This window comes from Hippocampus guttulatus, chromosome 7 (assembly GCF_054856545.1).
Source record: "Hippocampus guttulatus isolate MCC_2025c chromosome 7, RoL_Hgut_1.0, whole genome shotgun sequence".
Taxonomy (NCBI): Eukaryota; Metazoa; Chordata; class Actinopteri; order Syngnathiformes; family Syngnathidae; genus Hippocampus; species Hippocampus guttulatus.
In genome coordinates this window covers 4,958,403-4,982,684 of record NC_141267.1, presented here as the reverse complement: position 1 = coordinate 4,982,684, position 24,282 = coordinate 4,958,403, and the positions used below count along the sequence as shown (strand labels likewise).

Below are 24,282 nucleotides of genomic sequence, written 5' to 3'. Positions count from 1 at the left end.
TTCACACACGACATAATCGGCGACATACTCCTCAACAATGGACACTTGTCTTTCCAATGGCCCAACTTCCGATAGTAATGGCACACGTCTCCCTCTCATGAACATCCTGACTGACTCACAAGTTTGCGTGCTGCGCTAACCTTTCCATCCAACGCCCGCAAGCTGTCAAAATCAACCCCAGACACGAGAGATGCACGCCTGAACCAAAACACTGATGTGTCAGGGTAAAATCATCTACCAACTGTGCAGTCCAGATTACACTACCCGGCTCATGGTAATTCCTGACAAAACTGCAGTCTCCACACCTTCTGCTATCAACTGATGACCCTGCTGCACCGCAAACTTCACTCCCTCATATGTGAAATTGTCCTTCGCACAGACAGTAGAATACGCCTCTTGCGCCTTCCCTGTCCTTGAGCATGCATTGAATTCGTCCAGTCCTTTTAGCATCAGGCCAGCCTCGAGCTGTATCCCGATCCCGCTCTTTGAATTGGGGAACATAGCCCAAGTTAGAAGACGGCTCAGAGTTATTGCGCACAGCTCCTAACCCGTGCGCAGTAGACTCCCTCAACACTCAAAGCCTGGCACTTTCCACTTACAAATTCTAACAAATTCTCCTCCCTGCTCAAATTGGAGCCCCTTCTGCTTCACAGGAGAGTGTAAAAAAACACACAATTGTTCAGCCACTGAAACTCCTGTATGCCTTGGCAGCACCGCTATCTCAAACAGTGACAGATTCACATCTGCTTTTAATTAACAGTATAAGACGTCATCATCAAAATCAATTCTATTGTGCTTTGCAATCTCCATTGATTCTTCCTTTGTCAAGAAATTCAATGCTGCCCCATCAGGTGCACCAAAAAACGTCTCCAAATCTTTATGACAAGGCAAGCCTCGCACTTAGTAAGCCCAGAGGCAAGAGCGTAGAAAGCACCCCCCAAAAAAGGGTAGCAATATCAATATCTCCTGAAATATATTGTACAGACCAAGGGCGTCCAAACTTTTTCATTTGAGGGCCGATCCAGAAAACTGAAAGGATGAAAGGGCCACTTTGAAATTCTTAAGTAATGAAAGAAAACATCTCCACCTTTAGAACCACAAAAAAGAAACTTGTCATGTGACCAATTTTTAATTACTTGAAGAGCATTAATGTAATGTCTACATAAATCGCCCATTGAGCACAAAGTGGAAGAATCTATTTTTCCCTCTAAAAAGGAATTATCTTTATTCACTACAGTGTTTTTTTGAGCCGGAATCAAACCCTGCCCAAAAGAGAACTCTTTCATCGCTAATTATAAACTCCTCTTACACCTTCTCTTAACCACAATTGTCAAGAAAGTAGTTTTTAATCAATTTAGCAAATTTCTGAACTCAGATGGACTTTTTGCTCAATTCAAAACAGGCTTCAAAACAGATATTTGGGATCTCCATCATTTTTTTTCCCCTCCAAACTTTTGTTCACTACACTTCTAATTAGTATGGCTGCTGTCTTTGAATCCAAATCAAATACTGAGTGTAAACGTTATTTAATGTTTGAATAATCAACATACGTGTTCAAACAAAAGGTGTGACAGTATCTTTTAAATTGTGGATTAAATCTAGACGTAAGCACCAATCACCGTCAGTGCTTAGTCCATCATTTTTTCTTTCTTTACTTATTTCTCCCATCATTCTCCAATCAACAGCAAAACGGGATGACCGTCAGCGACAGACTGACAGACGGAATGCCCGCCGATATATTAGGTGCACGTTAATCGGCCGAACAATAAATGATTAATGTGCATGTTAGGGTAGAAGGGGCGTATACGAGGAAGGTCGATCCACATCTCGAACATGAAAATACTTTGGCTTATTGTATAACAGATGCCAGCCTGATTTGTACAGTACCTTCCATTGCAGTTATCAAGGGATTTGTAGATCTAACGTCCCTGACCTTTAGCTCAGCGGTTAGTGCTCTGCGCACCCTAGCCGTCATGGGTGGTTATTTTTGTGCTTCATGGCTTAGCTCAGTTTTATTAAAAAAAGAAAGGGGCAGTTAACTCTCGTAATATGAGGCACCTAATGGAAGTCGGTCTTAGCTGTAGAATATGTTGTAAAAAGACTTCAAATTAGTATTAATGATTTTGATGGACATACAAAATTCCAGGCTCCCTTCCTTTTTGTAGTAATGTGTACTCTATCTGGCAATTGTAGATTTTTTTTTCCTACTGCATCTGTTTTATGAACTTATTTTTGTCCTGATTATGTAACTTATTTTCCTCCATTAAATAATGAACATCATTCAACTACCTCCGTAATGTATTGTTCATTTTCAATGTAACCCAACAGTTGAGAAAAAAAAAAATCCAGATTTTCATTCCAGTTATATAATGAGTTCAAATGCTTTAGGAACATTTGGCTTCAGTTAAGATGAGTTTCATTTGTGTCAAAGAGAAAAAAAATGGGGAGATGGAGCATTGAGTTAGCGGTCCAGAAAAAAAGGAACATTTATGTCTTGTTGTCTGTCTGTTTTACACAAAAGGGTTTTATGTATGGCTAGACATTAACAGTGACTCTTTCTATATATTAAAGAAAAATAAGAGCTTATTTGTCGAATGCAAATTGTGTTATATACTTTCAGAAGCCACTTGCTTTTTTGTTGTTTTTGATTTGCAAAAGAAAACTTCACTGTTGTATCCACTGAAAACAGGACATCATGTTTTTGGGCTCTTCGTGATGCTCACGTTAGACATGATCTTGAAAGGTTTTGACATTTTCCATTCCTCCCTGAGGTGAACATGAAATACATTAACATGTCTTTTTTCATGTTTTAGTATGTTTTATTTGCTGTATGTTTGTTCAGGGCTCTGCGGGGAAGAAAGGAGCGAGGGGCCTTAATGGTGCTCCTGGAGTTGAAGTGAGTATCACATCGCTTCAGTCCAATAACTTGGTCCTCAGACAAATCACGAAAAAAAAAGTAGAATGAAGTGCACTTTCACTTTGATGGACCATATGAGACAATTTTAGATTATTTGCTACCCCTACATGTCCTTACGAAAGCCCGAGTGGCTAACAATAACTGTTTCACATAAAATAACAGCAACATCACTTTTCATTCAAATTGACTGTGCAGTCCATTTTCTGTTGAAGAACAACTTTCTTGCGCATCTTGAAACAGCCACTTTATTTATGTATTTATTTATTTTGCAGAGTCTGTATTTCGGTTGAAGTTGCTTTTAGGTTTCTCTTTGCATTCAAATAATTCTCATGGCAGTTATAGCTAAAACTTCTGTTGGTCGAACTTAGTGTGGCTCGGTATTAGCAGAACCACAATTTTTTTTTATTACTTCTTCACGAGAGTTTGAACACGAGCGAATGGCCTTTTCAAATCTTGAGACGTATTTGTATGTCTTCCTCCAGATTTCTAAAGTTTAACTAGCTTTTCTCACTGTTCCTTTGACAGTTATTTTGCTTTCCCCATGGCTCAGGATCCAGCAAAGTCAGTGCAGCCATGGTTAAAATGTGCAATAGCCAAGGAACTCAACGATTATACTGTGTATACACCGACGCTAATTAAATCAAACAATCCACGGGTGTGGAAACGTATCCTTGATAGTCGTTTCAACCTGTGTGTGTCGTCATGTACTGTATTTATATTATCAGGACAATTGGACACTGGCCACTATCTTGATTTCAACTGTCATTAGGATTTAAAAAGGACGTATACACTTATATAATGAAACGGGTTTCATCTGACGGCTATCCCCAAATAAGAGAAAACTTTTCCGCATGGATATGCAAACCTGTGACCGCAACTGTGATTCAGCTGTAACCATGAATAGAATAAGTGTCCTGAAAATGTCTGGTCGGGTGGAACCAGGTAACGGTACAATTTACCAAGGTATTTAGTACGTCCTGACAGGCTAAATGTCACGCTTTCCACATATAAAACTGGCAACGCACTGAAAGAGTGATTAGCATGTTTGCTTCACATTTCTACGGGCTGGGGTTCACATCTTGGCTCTGTCCTTTCTGTGTGGCTCTGTCCTCACACAAAGCATATTCCATAGGTTAATTGTCCTTAAGAGAAGAGTTGAGTGAGTTGCTTTTTGTCTATATGTGCCCTGCAAGTAGCCTGCGACCATTCCAAGGTGTTCCATGCTTCTCGCCCAAACAACCTTAATGAGGTTCATAGTTGAAAGAAAATTGATGGCTGGATGTGTAGATACCTTATTGACTGTGGTGTAACATAAAACACTGAATCAAACTAATCAATTTGGGCTCGTCCTTATTTGTTATACATTTGATGGTAATGACAAAATGGCAGTCACTGTTTAGTTGGTTTGTTAACCCATTTAATACCAAATTTTTCCCAGACATTTAAAAGTCAAAATCAGGTGTCATTTTTTTTATTAAGTAATCAGTAATTTAAAAAAAGTATAAGGCGCCAGAGTATAAGGTGCACATTTAATGAATGGCCTATTTTAAAACTGTTTTCATATATAGGGCGCACCCAAATATAAGGCGCATAGAATAGAAGCTACAATAGTGGCTGTGGAACCACTTGATGGAGCTACGCCAAAGGGAATACAATACAATACAGCTTTATTTATATAGAGCCTTCACAACCGCTGCAGCTGTAACAAGGCGCTTTACGAACATTTAAAATACTATGTCCAAAAAATCTGAATATTGATTCATATGTAGCTCCCTCAGGATGTAGCATGAAGCACGACACTAAGTCGATAAAAATACAGGGTTTATTCCTTGGCCAAAATACAAACGGCATTAGAAATCAATAAATGAAAAACAAAAGTTATGAAGACAATTGATTCAACAAAAAGGCACAGAAACTTTGTGGGCTCAAATCCACAATGGGATAAATATCCTGAGAAGTCTTGCTTGTCTCCTTCTTCCTTCATTTAGTCAGTAGTTAACTATGCAAAGTAATTGTAATTTTAGGGGTGGGGTTGGTGGGCCTGGCTTCTCTTCACATGCACTTAGTAGTCCAGAAATTATTCTAATGAAATCAGCTATGAACTTAATTTACAGAACATTTTCGGACAGGGAGTGGGAACATTTTGTCACATTAATTCTGCTATTATTTGCAGGGGCCATTTGGTTTACCTGGACCCAAAGGCATGAAGGGTTATCCCGGAGCTGATGGTCCTTCAGGACTCACTGGTTTACCAGGATTACCCGGAAAACAAGGAAGACAGGTACTTATGGATATCAGTGAGCATTTTAAAGGCAATGACAATATGTGTACCGAAGATGATAAATGTTTATCATTGTAACATTGCTAAATCACTGGAGGTGACTGCTTCAATTCATTCATAGAAATCCTGTTTGGTTCATTTAAACATTCCTTCTGGTCATTATATTATATCACAATGGATCTGCTCGGGGACTATTTTTCTTCTGCAGATGTGGTCACCATTTAACAGTTTAGAGTTTAGCTGACAAATGAGTTTCAACGTCAAGAAAAATAACTCACAGCTTTGATTTTCAGTCGAGATTCCTTGCCCTTTCCTTGTACATTTTAAGTGCGAGTTAACCTTGTTGATGAATGTGTCCGTGCGTGCATGTGCGCGTCTATGTGTGTTTGCGCAAACTGTATTAACTTTATACGTACCGTAATTGCATAACAAGAATAGATCAACACCCATTCGGCATGACCGCAGTATATCTCGTAGTTTAGTGTGTTTGCCAAAAATGAGCTAATTCCTTGTTAGTTCAAAGAACATGCCACTGCTGGTTGCATCTGTGATTGGCTGATTGGGTGTGGCCCGAAGTTCACTTCACTTATGTTAGTGGTGAAAGCTATTTTTATTTTAAGATGTTAAAATTAAATAAATACCACAGGTAGTGTTGCTATTTCTTTTTTTCTGTAAATGAAATGTTTTTCGGAGTTATTACCAGTCAAAAAGAAAAAAAACACTACACGAATGCTATTACTTTTTGATTGAATGGTCAAAAGTGCGTAGATGGAAATCCTCTCGGTGCAAATGGTTACCGCTCATAAGACACCGGACAAGGCTAAAAAAAGATTAGCTTTTGGTCTCACATATACACTATGGCAGCATAGAACAATCCGGAGTGAATGAGGTTAACTTTACTGTACTGTCCAATGCAATGTAAGGCCAATGATGTCATTGATAGATTGTGCAAATTATGACATGAGATTCACCGATTTTGCATAAAATGCAAAATATCAAAAGATTTCGATCCACTCCAGCAGTTCGGTGTATACTCTAGATAGATACAGTGAGCGCTCGAGTTACGATCGACCAGTTTATGAGCTTTTCAAGTGCCATAAAAAAAAAACTATTCCTCTAGGTAGACACGTTTTGTCGTGCGAACTGTCTCAGCATGAATGAGTGGCCAGATCAGTGCTGTGCTTCTTTCGCTATTTAAACATCATTAGCTCTGCGCGTAACTCATTGCGATAGTATTTCTGTCTATTTTTTTAACTCATAATTAGACCTCAGAATGATTTAAAGGTCAAGGTTGTCTGTAAACATCCCAAAATCTCACATGAAATTGGATTTCTCCCTGCGGCAGCAAGCTGTTGTGCGCACAGCCGGAAAGTCCGCCTACCCACATGATTTTTCCAATCACAATTCTAACAGCAGCTGCCTTAATGTCATTGTCGGGGCAAGTTTCCATGAATTGTTTTTCTTGCATTCCTATGAGGACCTTGGTCAAGGTTTAATTTAATCACATTCTCTAATTAAGAAGAGAGACACTAACCATTTTGAACTAAAGAGCTTCTCAAAACCTGCACTTTTGAGGTTCACCTTACAAATTCCAAGCATGTTCATTCGAGATTATCCTCTTTCATCACGTTGATCGAGGAACAGAAGCCTTATGCGAAGCGACGAACCACTCAATCTGTTATTCTAATATCACTCGCTTCATTTTGCCTCACCACACTGCTGATGGAGCAGGAAACTGCTTTGGTCTGCAACGTGAGAAAGCAGCACTGTGACAGGCAGTCCATTTTAGAGTTCACTTTTGGAGCCCATTATCAAGAAGTATTATGACCAGCAGGAGAGGCCAGCAAACATCAACACCGTGGTTTAGAGCCATGCACATGCTGCACAATGAAAATGTGCTAGACTGTAGCATGCCTAATGTTGATGAATCAAACAAATCCAATTTTTGACTGCCACCTTTTAATGTAAATGTACTTCACGTAAAATGGAAGTGTCACCTATTGTGGGCTGTTTTCAGGGCCACCGAGGCTCGGTGGGACCGATTGGTCCAGCTGGACATCCAGGTCTCCGTGGGAGTGTCGGACTACCAGGACCACCAGGAGAACCAGGACCACCGGGTCTGAAGGTGAAAATAACAGCAGAAATATTTGACCTACTTTCTATATTTTGATTATTTACAAGATATGTTTTATGAAAATTCGCCCCTACATTTTGCTAACATTACCAATTCTTTTGTTGGTCCAGGGTGAGATTGGCCTGCCAGGAGATCGGGGGTTGTCAGGCCTCAGAGGAATGGAGGGGGCTACAGGTGACCAGGGAATGAAGGGTGAGACAGGACCCAAAGGGCAACCAGTAAGTACTTTTGATCTTAAGTTAAAGCAAAGTTGGTCTTAAATACCGCTGTGAATGCCTCTTATTTGATCACGTTGAAAATGAAATTATTAATTATTATTATTAAACTATTTTACATGTTAACTATACTCTGTATATACCATATTTTCTGCACTATAAGGCACTTTGGAGTATAAGGCGCACCTTCAATGAATGGCTTTTTAAAAAGAAATTCATATATCGGGCACACTGCATTATAAGGCGCATAGAATAGAAGCTACAACAGTGGCTGCAGTTATGTTATGCGTCCAAAAGATGGAGCTATGCTCAAGAGAATACAATACGATTATTTCCAAAGAGCTTTCACAACCGTTGCAGCTCTAATAAAGTGCTGTACAAAACATTGGAAATACTACGTCCAAGACGTCAGAAAATTGATCCATATATAAGGCGCATCAGATTATAAGGCGAGCTGTCGGCTTTTGAGAAATCTGATTGCTTTTAAGTGCGCCTTATGGTGTGGAACATCTGGTACATAAAGTTTGAGTGAGTTATTAATTGATCTGTTTTTAATAGTGCATAGCAGCATTGCGATTAAGTGGTTACCACATCTGCCTCACAGTTCTGAGGTTCTGGGTTGTAATCCTGGCACTGACTTTTGTTTGTAGAGTTTGAATATTCTCCTTGTGCTTGAAAGACTTTTCTTTGGTACTCTGGCTTCCACTCACATTCCAAAATTATGCATGCTTGATAAATTAAAGACTCTCAATTGCCCACTGGTATGAATATGAGTGTGAATAGTTCTTTGTCTACATGTGGCAAGCAGTCCGGGATGTACCCCACCTCTTGCCCTGTGATGCTACCACTTGGTGGCATAGAAGAAAACTGTAATGACGAGCGTAGCAACTGAAATGAAACATTTTGCAACAAAAGGGATACATACCCCACTGGCCTTGCTTTTCAGTATAATATGGCGAAAGCAACAATACTCTCAGTCACTTTAATGAATGTTATGTACACCATAACATAATGTGATTTATCAGATTAAGTGAGACAAGCAGATAAACTCAGCCTGTTTTGAGGCTAAGTGTAATTATACAGTCAGGTAATACAAAGAATTAGCATGTACACCTTTATTGTTGAATGAGTTGACACTGAATTAGTATATGTGAAAACAATTTTGTGTGTGAGTGTGTGTGTGTGTTTTACATTGCAAATGTTTTTCTTCCATATACTGTACATGGTGCAAAAGTGCTCTCTAAATATAGCTTTTGGGGCTCAAATATTAACGAGAAAAAAATGCTCTTGAGACATTTCCATCCTAAATGGATTCAAAAAAATCTTGAGAAGACCTCAGATGGAATTTCTCTTGGAAAGGCCAGGTTATGTAAGATCCTCACACTCCAGAGACCCGAAAAAAAAGGTGTTCCACTTTTCTTATGTAACTTCTCAAAAAAAAAAAAAACATTCATTCCTTTGCTCTCCTCTCTCTTCCCTCGTTTTCTCCATTGATGTTAATGTAACAGAGAGCAGACTTCAGCCCCCGGGTCAGATCCTTTTTCACTGTTTCGTGAATAGAGTTGCTTGGCCAACGTTGTTGGCTCGAAAATTGATCTGTCTCGAGGATGTGGATGACTTGCTGGATAAACATTGTGGCTGCCACCCTGGACGACAGACAGACAGACCTCAGACAGAGTTGGGTGCAGGCACCGAATCCCCGTACGAGTGCGTGCGTGGTTGTATGCGTAGTGAAATTTGGCTGGGACTTGTGTTGATCCAGACATTCACCATTCTGCATGTGCCCTACTTATTTTAAAATGCAGAGAGGTTGTTTAAAGGACAGCATACGATGTTTCCAACGGGTTGGTGGTGGCCTTGTGAAAAAAGGAAAAAAAGAAAATCAGGACATTTGCAAACTAATATTTAGGCTCCTTTTTTTAAATGTGTAAAATCCCTCATTATTTAGATATGACTCTTATTTCGCCAGGGGGAACCAGGTCATCAAGGGATGCTTGGTTTGCAGGGCTTTCCAGGTCCAAAGGTAAAAAAAAAAAAAATCCGCTCAACCATGGGAGTACAAAAGATGTGACAAAACTTGTTCAGACTACAAAATTCTCATATCTGTCGAGATTTATATGACATGAAATATTCTCTTTTGCCTTAGGGTCCAAATGGTGATGTGGGATTGAAAGGTTTCCTTGGTCCGAAGGGCCCAATGGGTACTCTGGTAAATTTTGTAAAAATAATATGAAACTCACACCAAGATATTGACATACAGGTATTCCGTCACAACAAGAGCTAATAGATGGAGAGTACTGTTCATAGACCCTGTTTTGACTCTGTATTGAGAAAGCCTTTGGTGTAACCAGAAGTATTGGGAAAATTCTCCTTGCCAATCCCTGCAACTTTCATTGCATAAAAAGAGATAAGCCATGTTTAAGACCAACTTGTTTCAGGGATTCGCTGGACCAGTGGGGCCTGAAGGAAAGATGGGCCCAATGGGAAAACATGTAGGTTATTATGTTTGATATAACTAATTTATTATGTTCTGCCTTGCAGATGGATGTTATGTTTAAATCTTGTATGAACGAGATGCAGTGGTATTTGATTTTGCCATTCGTGTTTATTTTCCATCTCTACAGGGGCCGCGAGGTCCAAGAGGAAGCAGCGGTGAAATGGTAAGATCTGATTCCAACATGTAATCAAAAAGTCACAAACTTTTGATTACAACCGATACCATGTGTGATTATATCATGATTACACTCTACTGAGCCATCATACTTGATGTCGGCAGCTTTCTCATTGCAAAATCACTCCTGCATTCATTGTGCAACCTCAAAGCAGCTTGTGGCTGTAAATTAAACTTTGGATGACGAAGACTGTGTTTAATGAAGCATGATTTTAAGATGGACCACAGTGGTATCTTATCTTAAATTTATTTTATGTGCCATTAGAATTACAGTGAAAGAAGCTCACTGTGCAGCCTTGCTGTATTTGCAGACAACATCATATGCAAGCACTGTTGCGATGCCTTGTGAAATTCTGAGCATGACTGGATAGTCACTTTATCCCAGTGTGTAGTAATGCACAGATGAGTTCCCAAGCCTTGGTCAGTTACAATACACACTACAACACCGTGGTCGTATAACGCCACACTTTGAAGTAATTGTATTTCTCTGTGCCTGATGGTTTGAAATTGTACTCAAAAACATTTATAAATTCCAGAGGTGTTGAGAACGGACTTACCGGTACTATGTCACACATTGGTGCCGCATACCTGACACGCAGCCAAATACAGAAAAAAATAAAGACTTAGATGGACTCACTGGTCTGACAATGCCCGCCTCTGTGAAATTCACAATCCTCTGATCACAATAATACCACACAAATCACAATCCGCAAAGGTGGAGTTGAGGCAGCTGGATTCTTTCTTGGTTTCTCAAGACATTTCACATTTAGGCTTTTTCGCTTTTTAATTTTTAGGTGGGGAGTCTCCCTATTTATGCCGTATGTCTCCTGGGGGTGGTAAAGGATAGGGTGTTGTTGTTATTGCCTGCCGTTGTTAGTTGTTGGATACTGCATGAAATAAATCATTCAATCAGTCAATCCCAATCGGTTGTTCACTCGCCTCGTGCCAAAACAGTTTATTAGTCTCACTCCTCCATTGAAATGAGGCAATCTTTACGGGCAAGGGATGTCAGGGCATTGTCATCGATAGGTGAGTTCCTGTGTTTAGAGACCGCACTTTTCTAGTTTGACATACTTCGAGTATTCAAGATTTGCAGGTTTCCCTGTTAACAGAGCCAGCACTGTATACGCAGATGTGTATCCACAAAGGTTTTTTTGGCATTTGGATGTTTGGTTCAAGCAGAGCTGGCATTTTTGTAAACCCAAAAATTAGCTTTATATAAATCAGATCCCACAGTGGATACAGTAGAGCTCAAAACATTTCCCTTGCATTTCCATGTGTACAACACATAAGCAAGATTTCTGTGATGATGACGCGGTAGTCGCAGTTCTCACGTGACTGCGCGCTACCAAAAACAACAGGGGTAGACTTTCTTCAAACGCTCCTTATATTGGTCAGCAATTCGTTAGAGGTGAGTGAGATTGCAAAATAAATAGATGATGATAATTTGATATCCTCCAAAAATACTGTTCTTCCCACACCATGTCTGTACTAGAATGTTTTTGAACAACAGCTGTTGTTTGTCTGCAAAACATTGCACAAACATTTCCGGTGGTGCTCAATTAGTGGGTCATGACACAAAAGTGGGTCGCGTACAGCTCGTAAAAAAATTGCAAATATTCTTATATTGATATTTTTCTAGTACACTACAGAGGCACACCAAGTTCACATATGGAGCATATTAGCAGAGCGACAGGAACGCTGCTTCACGCTTTAGCCACAAGTTTACCTCGTGAAAAAATAGTTCAGATCAGCCTCAAGCTAGCGGGCATGGCACGCAATTTGCTTTTGGCAGTCATGTACTGTACATAAAATTCATTTGAAACAGTGTTTAAAAATACAACACACTCCATTCTATATAGAAAGTGCTATTTTTAAACAAAAAGTGTTCTTCATTATACTTAACATCTATAAACATGGGCCGTGACTTTGCAACAGATTGAAAATCCCGAATCACAGTTTGACAACTCTTGAGAACTACTTTTGTTATGTTTAGACTGCATATAAATCACATGAGATATGCTCAATAGTATCGACAGGCTACATTCACACTTTAGGACATGATGTCCAACTCAAAAATGTTTCAGGTCGATCGTTTTACTGCAGTCATTCACGTTACGGAATCAAATCTAGCTTCAAATGCAAATGAGATTACGTCCATGAAGCAATACGCATGCACACAAAATACAATGTCGACTAACCCACTTGCGCACAGAACACAACATCACATGGCGCAGTATTTAAGGAATATGGCAAGCATGTCGGGGTTCGTCTCATTTCTGTATTTGCAACTTCCTCCTTCCGTGCGCCCCTCTTTGCATGTTAGTCCCTCCCACCAGAAATTCCAGTGAGGTCACGAGGAGATTGCGAGGTAGGAGGAGGAAGAAAAGTTTTGGGGAAATGAGATGATTGATCATCACCGTCTTCATTTGGAGACATCTACTGTACTAAAGATGACATCACGTCATGGACGCAAGTCACAAAAGAAGCGTCTGTTTGGCTGTATTATTACTCTCACCACAAATATCCATTTTATACTTTGTTTCAAGTGAGATTTGATTCACGTCAAATAAACGATGGTGAGTGGTCTCACAAACAAGCAGTGCGTATTTAATGCTTGAGGAATTGTTGGCCGGACGAGCGAGGCCTGAGTATCCTGACTTCAGATTAATTGGATACATATCCAAATTATATCCACATATGAAAGAGCCCGGGTGGGTTTTGAATCAGAATTGTACCCTTCACATTGCATGAAAACACCAGATACATAAATCTGTATTGACCTGCAATGTGAACATAGCTTAATTTAACTTTTGTTTAAAAAAAAAAATATATATATATATATACACAGTATATATATATATATATATATATTTAATATATAATTAAAAATTACATGACATCAAACTGTAAACCTAATTAAATATGTTTAAGCAAATAGACATGTTTGTCACTACAGAACACACTGACGAACAGATTTGACTAGAACGCCACAGAAAGACATGTTCCAACGTTTACTTGCTTTGTCATATGAAACAGTGCCTGTTTGATAAATAGCTCGCTGGGTTTACTTGTTTAAACTTTTATGTATTCTTTGTATGGTTCATTCGCAAGTGGTGATGTGACAGATGTGTCGCTGAAATTTTCTGAATAGTGACCATTTTTAAAAGGCATACCTTACATACAGGGTTATTTTTACCGACAAACAGGAGACTCCTCCATAGTTCTTACATGTGAAACAATGTGGTGTTCCACTTGGCGCTTGATACTGAGTCACGTCACTCAATCCTGCACGCTGATTCACGGAATGAGGACTTTCATCTCTTTCTCCTCCTCTGTGGTCTTTGCACTGAGATATGCACCAGTTCGGTTGTTTGTTGTTGTTTTTTTGAGACAGCGGCTTGATATGTTTGTAGGGAGCCCGATATGTGTCTGGTCCTTCTGTCAATCTTCAACAAAAAAAACACGTCTCGGTGCCTCAATTCAACCTGGATAACTGAGAGTCTGTGCTGACACACACAAATAACACTAGCTTTTGTCACAGCCTCATAGAGATATTTCAACCATTTTCGGGACAGAGGTTCGTACAGTGGACAGCATATCGTGTTTTCAGGTTGCAGGGTGCATGAAAGGGTTAATGATACATTTTTCTTGTAAAACACGAACTTGGAGTATTGAATGTGGAGAGTGGTTGTTTTACTGTTGTTCACAGTTTTGTAACATTTTCACATCAATTTGCCATGTTTTTAGGGGCCCCAAGGACCACGTGGAAGTCCAGGACCCAGAGTAAGTTGGTTTCAATTTCAAATGTCAACATGAATTGCCAGGTTGGGTCACCCGAACATCTTGTAAAAAGTATGGCATTCGATTTAATACATTTCCAGGTCTGGAGAAGCATGCAAAATGGAAACTCTTGTATGGGCGATAAACATATGTTTCCAAGACTGCTACAACAATGCTCTTTTCTATAAGAAAAAAATTTGAATGTGGTAAAATACTTCAGAGTGTTAAGATGCCACTAAAACTCTGTTATTTAAATACTTAAAGGAACAAGCAACTTACAAAGCTGCCTCCCTTATCAGGATTTCCCTTATCCAAACGGTAAAAACCCGACCACAGGTGCTTTTACTCAACTGGAGGCAACCGGAATACCCAGAGAAAACCCACGCAGGCACGGGAGAACATGCAAACTCCACACAGGAAGTCTGGAGCCGGAATTGAACCCTGCACCTCTGCACTATTAGGCAGACGCGCTAACCAGTGGATTACCGGACCGCTATTCTACCAAACAGACACTTTTAAAATCAACTCAACTCAAATGTATTTATAGAGCACTTTCAAACAGCCATCGCTGCACACAAAGTGCTGTACATGGAGCAACTAACATATACAACAGCCAAGCAAAGCAACAAATCAGTATCAAAGACGGTAGAGAGCACCAAACAGTATAACGAAGATCATAATTTGGATCATGCTGAGTCAAATGCCAAAGAATACAAGTGAGTTTTGAGGCGGGTTAAAAAAAACAAAATCAACGCAAACTCTACCATCAAGATGGAAAACTGGGATCTTGTGTTGTGTGTTGACTTGATGGCATGGACTGCTGCATGACATCAGTGTGTCATCAGACCTATCATTGTCCTCAGCGCCGAACCATAGTCAAGGCTGAACCGACTGCATTTGTATTTGGCCTGGTCAACTGGTATACGTAACGCATTTCTCGGTCCAGTGACTTCAGCCACAGCGGTGAAAAACAGCAGACAAATGAAAGGGGTGTCATACTGGGGCTTCACTCCATCCCATCTCTGTAGCAAACCATTTTCTATGCCACTCACGCTTGTAGCTGAACGCACCCACTCCAAGTCCACACACTTGCTTACTGGCATTCTTCTCTGGGCTTTCCTCCGCCAGTGTCCACAGTGTCAGCCACGCCCCAAACAACACGAATGTCAGGCAAATTCAACGCATGCTAATTGGTTCCAAAACTCAGTTTTATACTGATGGTCAACAATCCAAAGAGTCTCCCCTTGCTTTGCATCTTCATCTAGTGTTGCTTCAGTATACATTTGTACCTCATTTTTTCATGTTTCTCTTTCCCATAGGGCCCCCCTGGTGCTCCAGGTCCTACAGTAAGTAAGATAAGAACATACCTGTAACCACACACACCAGAAGCAAAACCAAAAACATTTATAGGGTCTATACAGTGCATGATACCATTAAAACTACTTTCACATCTGCAGAGCAAAAACAGAATGTTGTCAAACTGATGTACAGTGGGCTCTCTTTACAAAAACACACTGCATTTAACCGGAGATACCGTAGGTCAGCAAATGATTGTGAGACATGGGAAATAAAGTCTGGTTTTGTTTCATCAGCAGCAATTATACAGCCTCTGTGTCACGAACTGCCTCATCTCATTTTGTGTGAAAACAAAGGTTCTCAAAAAGTATGGTCCAGCAGAGCGTTCAAACGCTGTCCCACTTCGACAGTCAATTTTTTTTTTTATCTTAACAATTCATCACCAGACTTTGTTGCTTACAATCTTGTGAACAGACTTCAGAGATAAAATCAACAACCTTACTGAGATTTTTGCTGCTGTTTGTGTGAAGCGTACTTTGAATGGTGAAAAATAGCCGTCGCGACTGCTTCCTCTTCGTGACATGCCAACACCCCCCCCCCATCCCCCTCATATAATTTAGAGCCCTTTACACCCTAAAAATGCATCAATTTAAAAAACAGATCTTCTTTCAGATCAATCTTTTGATAGATTTACATTTAATCGGAAAATAAATTGTGATATTGACCCTACAGAGGCAACTATATGATGACTCAGAATTCGACAGCATGTATGACTCCAAAGCTGCCCTCGGAAAAGAGGTGAGGTATTTAATTCATTCAGTAAAGGTTGAATGCAGGGTGACAATGCATGACGAAGTGGCTTTATAAATACATGAACATATTTAAATCTCATACAAATCTACTATAGCGAGATTGTTTTTCTTAATGTAAGTGTAATTTATGACCAGAGTTTTCAGAACGCTGAGGTGAGCCTACAAGAACAGAATACAGAGATTTTTAAGACCTTGCATTACCTGAGCGTCGTTGTTGAGAGCATCAAAAAGCCCGTGGGAACCAGAGAGAACCCCACTCGCGTCTGTAAGGACCTGCTGGACTGTCATCACAAGCTAAAAGATGGTGAGAGCTGATTGACAGTTTGTTCGTTTAAACACTTGACTTCAACGTCAACCTCACTTTTCATTCTCTCTCGCTCTCTGTCTGTCTGTCTTTCTGTCTGTCTCAATGTCAATGCGGACTTCAAGGGTGGTTCTGGATTGATCCAAACCTTGGCTGCACTTCCGATGCTTTCCAGGTCTTTTGTAACTTCACTGCAGGGGGTCAGACCTGTTTACATCCATTGGCCAAAAATAAGGTATCAATGAAATGCATGCATATTCCATCATTTAAAATGATTTATGTTTCTGAATGCGGGTACAGTGGTCAACCGGTTAGCATGTCTGCCTCATACTACAGAGTTGTAGGGTTTAAATTCCGGGCTCTAAATTGTCCCTTGGGGTGAGTGGAAGCGTGAATGTATGCCCTGCGATTGGCTGGCAACCAGTACTCCACGAATTCAGCTGGGTTAAGCTCCAGCACGCCCGTGACCCTCGTGAGGATAAGCGGATCAGAAAATGGATGGATTGATGGATGGTTCTAAAATCGAACTACATCGATTAGCAAATTGTCCCTCCGAGATAGTGCTTTGCACTGGTCCTGCATCAATACACAATGGACAAATAGAGTGGATATACAAATTCTGCAGACTCCTGCCTTACTTTTTAGAACTTGAAGTAGTCAAGAAATCTTTAGTGTTGCCCATCTTCCCCTTTCTCAATATGACGTCATCAGCATGGGGGAAGGGAAGATGGGTGAACACAAGATTTTAAAACTATACAATAAAACATCCTGTGCTTTTCAGCACCGCGTTTAGTGGGACATCATAGAACCTTGGTTACGAACCTATGGTTCTATGAGTCCTAAATGACTTGCCAGAGTGTCAAGTCACTCAGGATCCTCGTGTTCGCTCAAGAAAGTTTTGAAGGAATGTTTTCCGGGTGTCACATGCCCTGGGTCACCTGGGGGTCACTAATGATGTTTGTTGATATGCATTCATGGCCTGGGACTTCATAGAACAGCAATATAACTTTTTTTTTCTGTTCCACTTAAATTTGACTGCACCTCTGAGAAACATTGACGCAACCCTGCTTTGTAGAGGGTGTTTTGAAATTATAGAATAAAGAAAAACTTGAGGTACATGATTGCAGTCACCCGACAACAACATTTGTCAAGGCAGATCGAAGACACCTCTGTCTGTGCTTTTCTCCCTGCAGATGGTGTTTGGTATAGGGAAAGTCCAAATGAAGTTTCTCCATTTACTGAGTTCTGAGGCCAGCCAGAACATCGGACTCCATTGTCGAAGAGATCATTCCAACAGCACCGCAGACGGCTTCAGCTCTCCTGGCCTCAAACCAACAGAGAGCAGCAATCTTCGGTTTCGAGGCTGGAACAATCAAATGTTTGAGACCGACACTTTACTTGAACCATATGTGCTAAAAGATGAGTGCAAGGTAGGACTGATGAGGGATTCTGAAATTCGGAATGTCTAGTCCGTTATATAAATCATGGATGGGAGTAAAAGATAGGACATCTGCCTCTTAATTCTGAAGTTTTGAAATCTTAGCTCTGACCCTCCTGAGAAGAGATTGTATGTTCTGTACATGCTTGTGTGTATTTTCTCTGCATGTATGTTAGGTTTACTGAAGACTGGTCTAAATTTGCATCTGAGCCAAAACAACAAACATGGGCCACCAGCAAGAGTCCAAACAACATGAATATATTCTTTAAATTGTTATCACATTTTCTTTCTTTGAATAGGAACATAAAATATTGACCACTTTTATTATGGTTATTATTATTATTATTATTATTATTATTATAGTTTTGATTCGTTCAATACATTGTCTTGGCCCTTAATTCCTAAATATAAAACTATATAGACATAGTTTATAGAATGACACATTACAGGAAATATCAGGGTGTGAGGTCATTTAGCAAAGCCGAATTGATTAGAGGTGGCATAGTTTTAGCACGTCTGCCTCACAGGCCTTCCTGTGCGGAATTTGCATGTTCTCCCCGTGCCTGTGTGGATTTTCTCTGGGTACTGCCACTTCCTCCCACATTCCAAAAGCATGCATGTCAGGTTCATGTGAGTGCAAATCGTTGTTCGTCAATGTCTGCCTTGTGATTGGTTGGCAACCAGTTCAGGGTGTCCCCCGCCTGCTGCCCAGCTGGGATATACTTCAGAACCCCTGTGAACCTCGTGAGGAAAAGCGGATTAGAAAATGGATGGATGAATGGATGAATTGTTTCGAAAAAAAAGAAAATGAGATATTGTTCAATCAAAAAAAATTGGGGGGGAATATTTTTTGTGCGGGTCTCAAAAGTCAACATCAAAACTCAACACTGTGTTGTGCAAACAAACAAATAACATTGCTGATTATATCTATCTATCTATCTAGATAGATAGATAGATAGATAGATAGAGAAAATACTTTACCTATAATCTTGGATGCCATATGCTATAATGTATTCTTTGTTTCTCGTTTTCGGACTTATACTGTGTAAGGCTATGTGTTCTATCTTATCACAAGACACTTATTAAATTGCTATTCATAGCTGGTTGGCTGGTCTCTGCTGTATTTTAAATACGACTCCATTCATTAATGGCTTTCTCTTCCCTCCTCCATCCATTGTGTTTCAGATCCAAGATGGCAGCTGGCATCAGTCACATTTCTTTTTCCATACTCAGGAGAGTCACCAGCTACCTATTGTAGACATCGTGGAAATTCCCACACCAGGTCCCAATGTTCAGCGACATATTGAAGTTGGTCCTGTCTGCTTCCTTTGAAGCTAACATCATCATCCTCTGCCCAGTTTCACATGATCCTCCTTGATTGGCTGGTTTTCTACCAAATGGTTTTACACCGAAGAGAAGTTTTAACTTCAAATCTGAATGCAATGTTTTCTGGAGATGTTGTGAGGACAAAATTCAGCCACTATCGGACTAGTGACAGACTTTCATCGGCCCATTTAATTCGTACAGACCACCTATGCCGACAGATAGAAATAGCTTTATTTACTAACGTGTAAAATACGTTTTTGCTTGTTTCATTGTTTATCAAACAATGCTCAGGTTGGCCGTATTAATGAATGCATATTACCCCCTGATCAAACTCCCAGAGACACCCCCTCCGCCTGCCCCAGACGCAGGTCATCCTATGCAGGGGCCCATCAAAGAGGTGTCCAAAACCTCTAAATAGGAGCACTGTACAACTATAAATCTATATGAGTGCAATAGCATGTTGATGTTATGAATTTACTTCCCTTCAAAGCCTATATGGACATTGTGATCATGATATTTTATTGTCGGTCCTACACAGTCGGACCTGCTCATCTTGACAGATGGTGCTCTACCTCTACCTTGCTTTCTCGAATGGTTCCCTTGAGGTTAGTTAGTCTTTGATCCCTTTGTGTATGTACCGGTTACATCAAGGTGGGTTATGTTGTAAAAGTACTTATGTTGAGTTGGTTGCTTTTAATTTATGAACCGTTATTTAGTGCGCTACATATTATTGTAGCTTTTCCTATATGTGGTAGGTTCTTCAGGGGGATCCTATCATTGGTGCTGCAATACAGAGTCATCAGTAGGTTTTTGCATTTCCTGTGTATATTTTGCCATCATATTGTTATGTTTATTTATATCCTATTTTCATTTTTCACATTACTGTGCAACAGTAAGTTATACTCTCAGAGAACTCTTGGTTTGTCCACACTTTAGAGAGGTATTTATGTTTTCACGCTGTTTTCCTTTGTTCACACCTGCAACTGTATGTTTATCACACTGATGCTTCAGTTTATTAAGTGGACTGGCAGCTACAATGGGCCAGAGTCAGAATTCATTTAAATAGTCACCATATTCGTAACTTATATTACTTTTAGAAAAGCGTGATTTTATGAATTGTCCGCATAAATAAAAGCTGGGTGCACATGTGTAAATAATGAATATGATGATAAATAAATGGAAATTTTATCCAACATTTTTGTGTCTTTAAGGAAATTATCATACTGTATCCTGCACGTGGGCCATTTTTAGGGGTGTGTATCTTTCCAATTAAAGACTGCTTGTTTAGTATGGATCAAAACATGGAGTGTAATGCGATTAAAAGACTTACTTTCAAGTGTATCAATTCACATTGATTCAGTGCACTCAAATATTTTACTTTTTTTTTATCCCAATTGGCTTTCGTTCCACCCCAAATCAATTTAATGTCATTTTTCATTCATATGTGTGTGTGTATACACACACACACACACACACACACAGGTATATATTTATATATATTTAATATATATATATAAACCTCCTTGGTTTTATGTGGCTAAACCTCTCCCAAGATGAAACAACCATGCTTGGAGTCCTATTTTCATAACGAATAAAAATAAATTCACTAATTTCATGGCACTCCAATACAAATGCAATCTGAACAAGACGAACTTGTGTGGGGGAAAAAATCATGAGCAGTGCAAACTTCTATTTATGGAGAAAACTTTATTCGGTAATAGAACAAAATCGCGATAAGGAAGGAAAATAATAATAATCGACGCACACACACAATAGAACAAAACCACTCTACCTCAAAGGTTCATTATCAAATTTCTTTTGTGTGTGTGTTTCCATAATTTTAAAATTAATTTACTCCCAAAGACATATTTTTGTCTTTTCAGACTCCACACAGTCAATCCCAGATACTGATTTATATTTCAAAAAATCAGCAGTTAGTGTAATGTATGATTATTTTTAAAAGGGTCTGAAAATGGATGGCCCTGAATGAGTTTAAGTACACTGACGGTATAGTCGACATTGACTGCAGTCGACCCGATTGCGTGAACATGGAGGTTATACAGAAAATATACTGTACTGCATTGTTTTTGCAAAGTGAATACTGTATCGTGTTCAGACTCAAAACAGCCATTGTTTGCAAATAAACATTATTCCGAGTCACTCTCGGGACGCCATAAATGTGAAATGACACTTGGAGGCGCCAACGAGTTTACGGAATTTAAACCGGATGTAGCGTCACAACCACAACAAACCGCATGCTCGCTTGGTCACCGCGGAAGAAGTTTTCCTTTCACTAAAGTGGCTATTCGTCATGTAATGTATCGCGGAGTCTCTCCATCGATGCATAGAATGTCATTTGAGGAGACTGCAACGGAGAGTAAAAGTCAAGGCGACGAGATGAAGGGGGTGAAAAGAAAGATTTCTCTGTCGAAGTAAGTGTGCGGAATTCAAAACCCGAAATTCTATGTCATCATACGAATGACTGTTTTAATGCATTTGCAATTAAAAGTTTTCAGACCGAATGCGAATAACAGCGCATTAAGATCAATGTATGGTCTCAGACCCTTGCCTAGAACGTTAGCACGTTTGCTTACGATAGTTGCTTCCTGACGGTGGTACCGACAAGAAACACTGGCGCCGGGCTTCGTGTTCATCCCCCAGCCCATATATCACGATTGAAAAAATAAAATTAATTGCATTTAGATCGGATGTAAATTGTTGTATGAATTGTTTAATTCAAATGTTGTTGCCAACAGTTGTGGGGTCTGTGGCTTTGGAGAGGCCAAGTACAAGTGCCCCGCCTGTCTCACACATTCATGCAGGTAAGAACATCGACGTCTATGCAAACTGACGTGTTGAGTTTTGGGTTTGGGGTGGCTACATATAACAGTAATGGCGTAAAATCACCGTGGTTTCGAAGATTTATCTAAAAGAAGCGTCATCAAAGTTTCGACTCTTTAAAAAGCAATGAATGCCCAACGTCTTAATACGAAGTCAATGGAGGTCTAGATTTGAAATGTGACCCTTTAAAAAAATCCGCACATGCTTCTATAATTTTCTTAATTTTGTATCCCATTTCAAAAGAATTGTGTCATTAGAAACCGTGCTAAAAGATCAATCAAGACACATGACGGTGTTATTTCAAATTAATTAGGTATGTTAAACAATAGATTATTATTTATTCAAAAACAATGAATTGTTTCATTTAAAATGTAAACAGAAAATTATCTGAAAGTCTCCTTTCAGTTCAGGAATGTGCAAATGTGAGTAGACATGGAGGGAAATACAGTAAATAAGACATCATAATTATGATTTTTGCTGTACATCGTTTTTATATTCGGTGCCCAGTAGGGCTGTGCCTCTCTTCCATAAGATATAATTATCCATAATATGGTGCATATCTTGATACATGGGGGTGCAATGCAATTCAAGCACAGTTTAATTTTTAAAGTGGAACGATTCGATTGGGTTCGATTCGGTGGGATTACGATTCAAGTTATTATAGTAAGGCTCAGTTCGAGTGTGTAATACAATGAGATTCATATGAATGAATTTGTCAGTATTGTAAAAGTGTCATTTTCTTCAAACATACATCTCTCCGATAAAAGGCGATTAGATACATATATTTCAAAGTAGAACGATTTAATTCACTTTGATTCAATGCACTTTGATATTAAATAAAAAAGTTTTGATTACAGCCCTCGTGCCATGCATTGAAATAAAGAAGAGTCGTGAATGAACAAGAACGCCATAAGTTCTGATTATACATTGTAAGGAACAAATACATCACATTTTAGAGGCCTTTGTAGTTGATAGAGTTCATGAAATTAACAGTGGAGCCAACTGAAAATATGAGCCATCATGGCAGGTTTGAGTGATCAAGGAATCACGGCAAGGGACATGGGATCTGGCAAACTAGATGCAAAAAAATGTCTGCAAATCGACTAATTTACTTCACATTTGGCAAAAATGCAGAAAAATATGTAATAAATATATCCATTTCGATTTTAATATAGCGGCCCGGCGCTCAAGTGGTTAGCGCGTTGACATCACAGTGCAGAGGTGCAATGTTCGATTCCAGCTCTGGCATCCCTTTGTGGAGTTTGCATGTTATTCCCTATGCCTGCGTGGGTTTTCTCCGGGCACTCCGCTTTCCTTGCGCATTCCAAAACCATGCATGGTAGGCTGATTGGACACTCTAAATTGTCCCGAGGTGTGAGTGTGAGCACGGATGGTTGTTTGTCTCTGTGCGCCCTGCGATTTGCTGGCACCCGGTTCAGGGTGTCCCCTGCCTACGGCCCTAAGACAGCTGGGATAGGCTCCAGCACCCCCCGTGACCCCTTATGAGGATAAAGCGGATCGGAAAATGGATGGGTGGATTTGAATATATTCCTTAACCATCTAAAAACATTTTAAAGGGAGTTTGTCAACTATAAATTTGGGAATTGTCGTCTCCTACCATAAATGATCATGAGTGCAGCTTATTGAGTAACTGTTTTTTCGAGCCATTCAGCGACGGATACACACATACCTATATATAGAAATCTGAAGGTGCACAGCATTCATATTTATAAAACTTTATTTATCCTCGTTGGGCAATTAAGGAAGCATCAAGCACCACGGTTATTGATACACGTTTACAACAACTATCTTAATAAATATATTATAATGAACGAAACAAACAAACGATATGTTCCTGCGCGTGTTGACCTCTTTGGGGCAGTGTGATGCCATGCATTCGTACAGTAACTTGTTTTTCACAGATTAGGAAAAAATGTGTGCCTATGAGTAGTTTTATGGTAACTATGTGTTTCTACAGCCTTTGTGTTTGAAATGTCATTATTTGAAGGAGTTTCACTCTCAAAGTTGATGCGAACGTGCCGTGAGCATATCAATGGCATCCTCCATTGACTTTAGCATTAGCGCTTGCATTGTTTGAAAAATGAATGTCTTGCATTGAAACATACAATGGCTGTCGTTCTTGTGTTTTTTTTACTTTTACAATAAACTCCAAATCGGATGCCTTTTAAATAGCTTAAAGGACGCTAAGGGACGGCAGGATCGCATATGGTTACGCTGTATTATAAATGGTAAAAATCAGTGAG

The 24,282-nt window shown here is 39.7% G+C and overlaps 2 protein-coding genes across 3 annotated transcripts in view; both read left to right on the top strand.

Moving 5' to 3' along the window:
* Nucleotides 1–20,372, top strand: part of col24a1 (collagen type XXIV alpha 1) — a 130,052-nt gene extending 109,680 nt beyond the window's left edge. The window contains exons 46-60 of the mRNA XM_086115661.1: nt 2,843–2,896; nt 5,091–5,198; nt 7,216–7,323; nt 7,443–7,550; nt 9,517–9,570; nt 9,694–9,756; nt 9,986–10,039; nt 10,172–10,207; nt 13,969–14,004; nt 15,321–15,347; nt 16,030–16,095; nt 16,245–16,413; nt 16,539–16,648; nt 17,607–17,843; nt 19,037–20,372. Coding sequence (XP_085971787.1) covers nt 2,843–2,896; nt 5,091–5,198; nt 7,216–7,323; nt 7,443–7,550; nt 9,517–9,570; nt 9,694–9,756; nt 9,986–10,039; nt 10,172–10,207; nt 13,969–14,004; nt 15,321–15,347; nt 16,030–16,095; nt 16,245–16,413; nt 16,539–16,648; nt 17,607–17,843; nt 19,037–19,183 — 1,377 coding nt within the window. The 3' untranslated portion in view covers nt 19,184–20,372. The remainder of the gene's footprint in view (nt 1–2,842; nt 2,897–5,090; nt 5,199–7,215; nt 7,324–7,442; nt 7,551–9,516; nt 9,571–9,693; nt 9,757–9,985; nt 10,040–10,171; nt 10,208–13,968; nt 14,005–15,320; nt 15,348–16,029; nt 16,096–16,244; nt 16,414–16,538; nt 16,649–17,606; nt 17,844–19,036) is intronic.
* Nucleotides 20,373–21,414: 1,042 nt separating this feature from the next.
* znhit6 (zinc finger HIT-type containing 6) overlaps nt 21,415–24,282 on the top strand; it is a 37,849-nt gene continuing 34,981 nt past the window's right edge. The window contains exons 1-2 of one of the 2 annotated variants that reach the window (XM_086115354.1): nt 21,415–21,609; nt 21,934–21,999. In XM_086115354.1, the coding sequence (XP_085971480.1) occupies nt 21,494–21,609; nt 21,934–21,999 (182 nt within the window). In that variant the 5' untranslated portion in view covers nt 21,415–21,493. Of the gene's footprint in view, nt 21,610–21,933; nt 22,000–24,282 lie in introns of those variants that run through there. The other variant, XM_086115355.1, reaches the window with a different exon arrangement.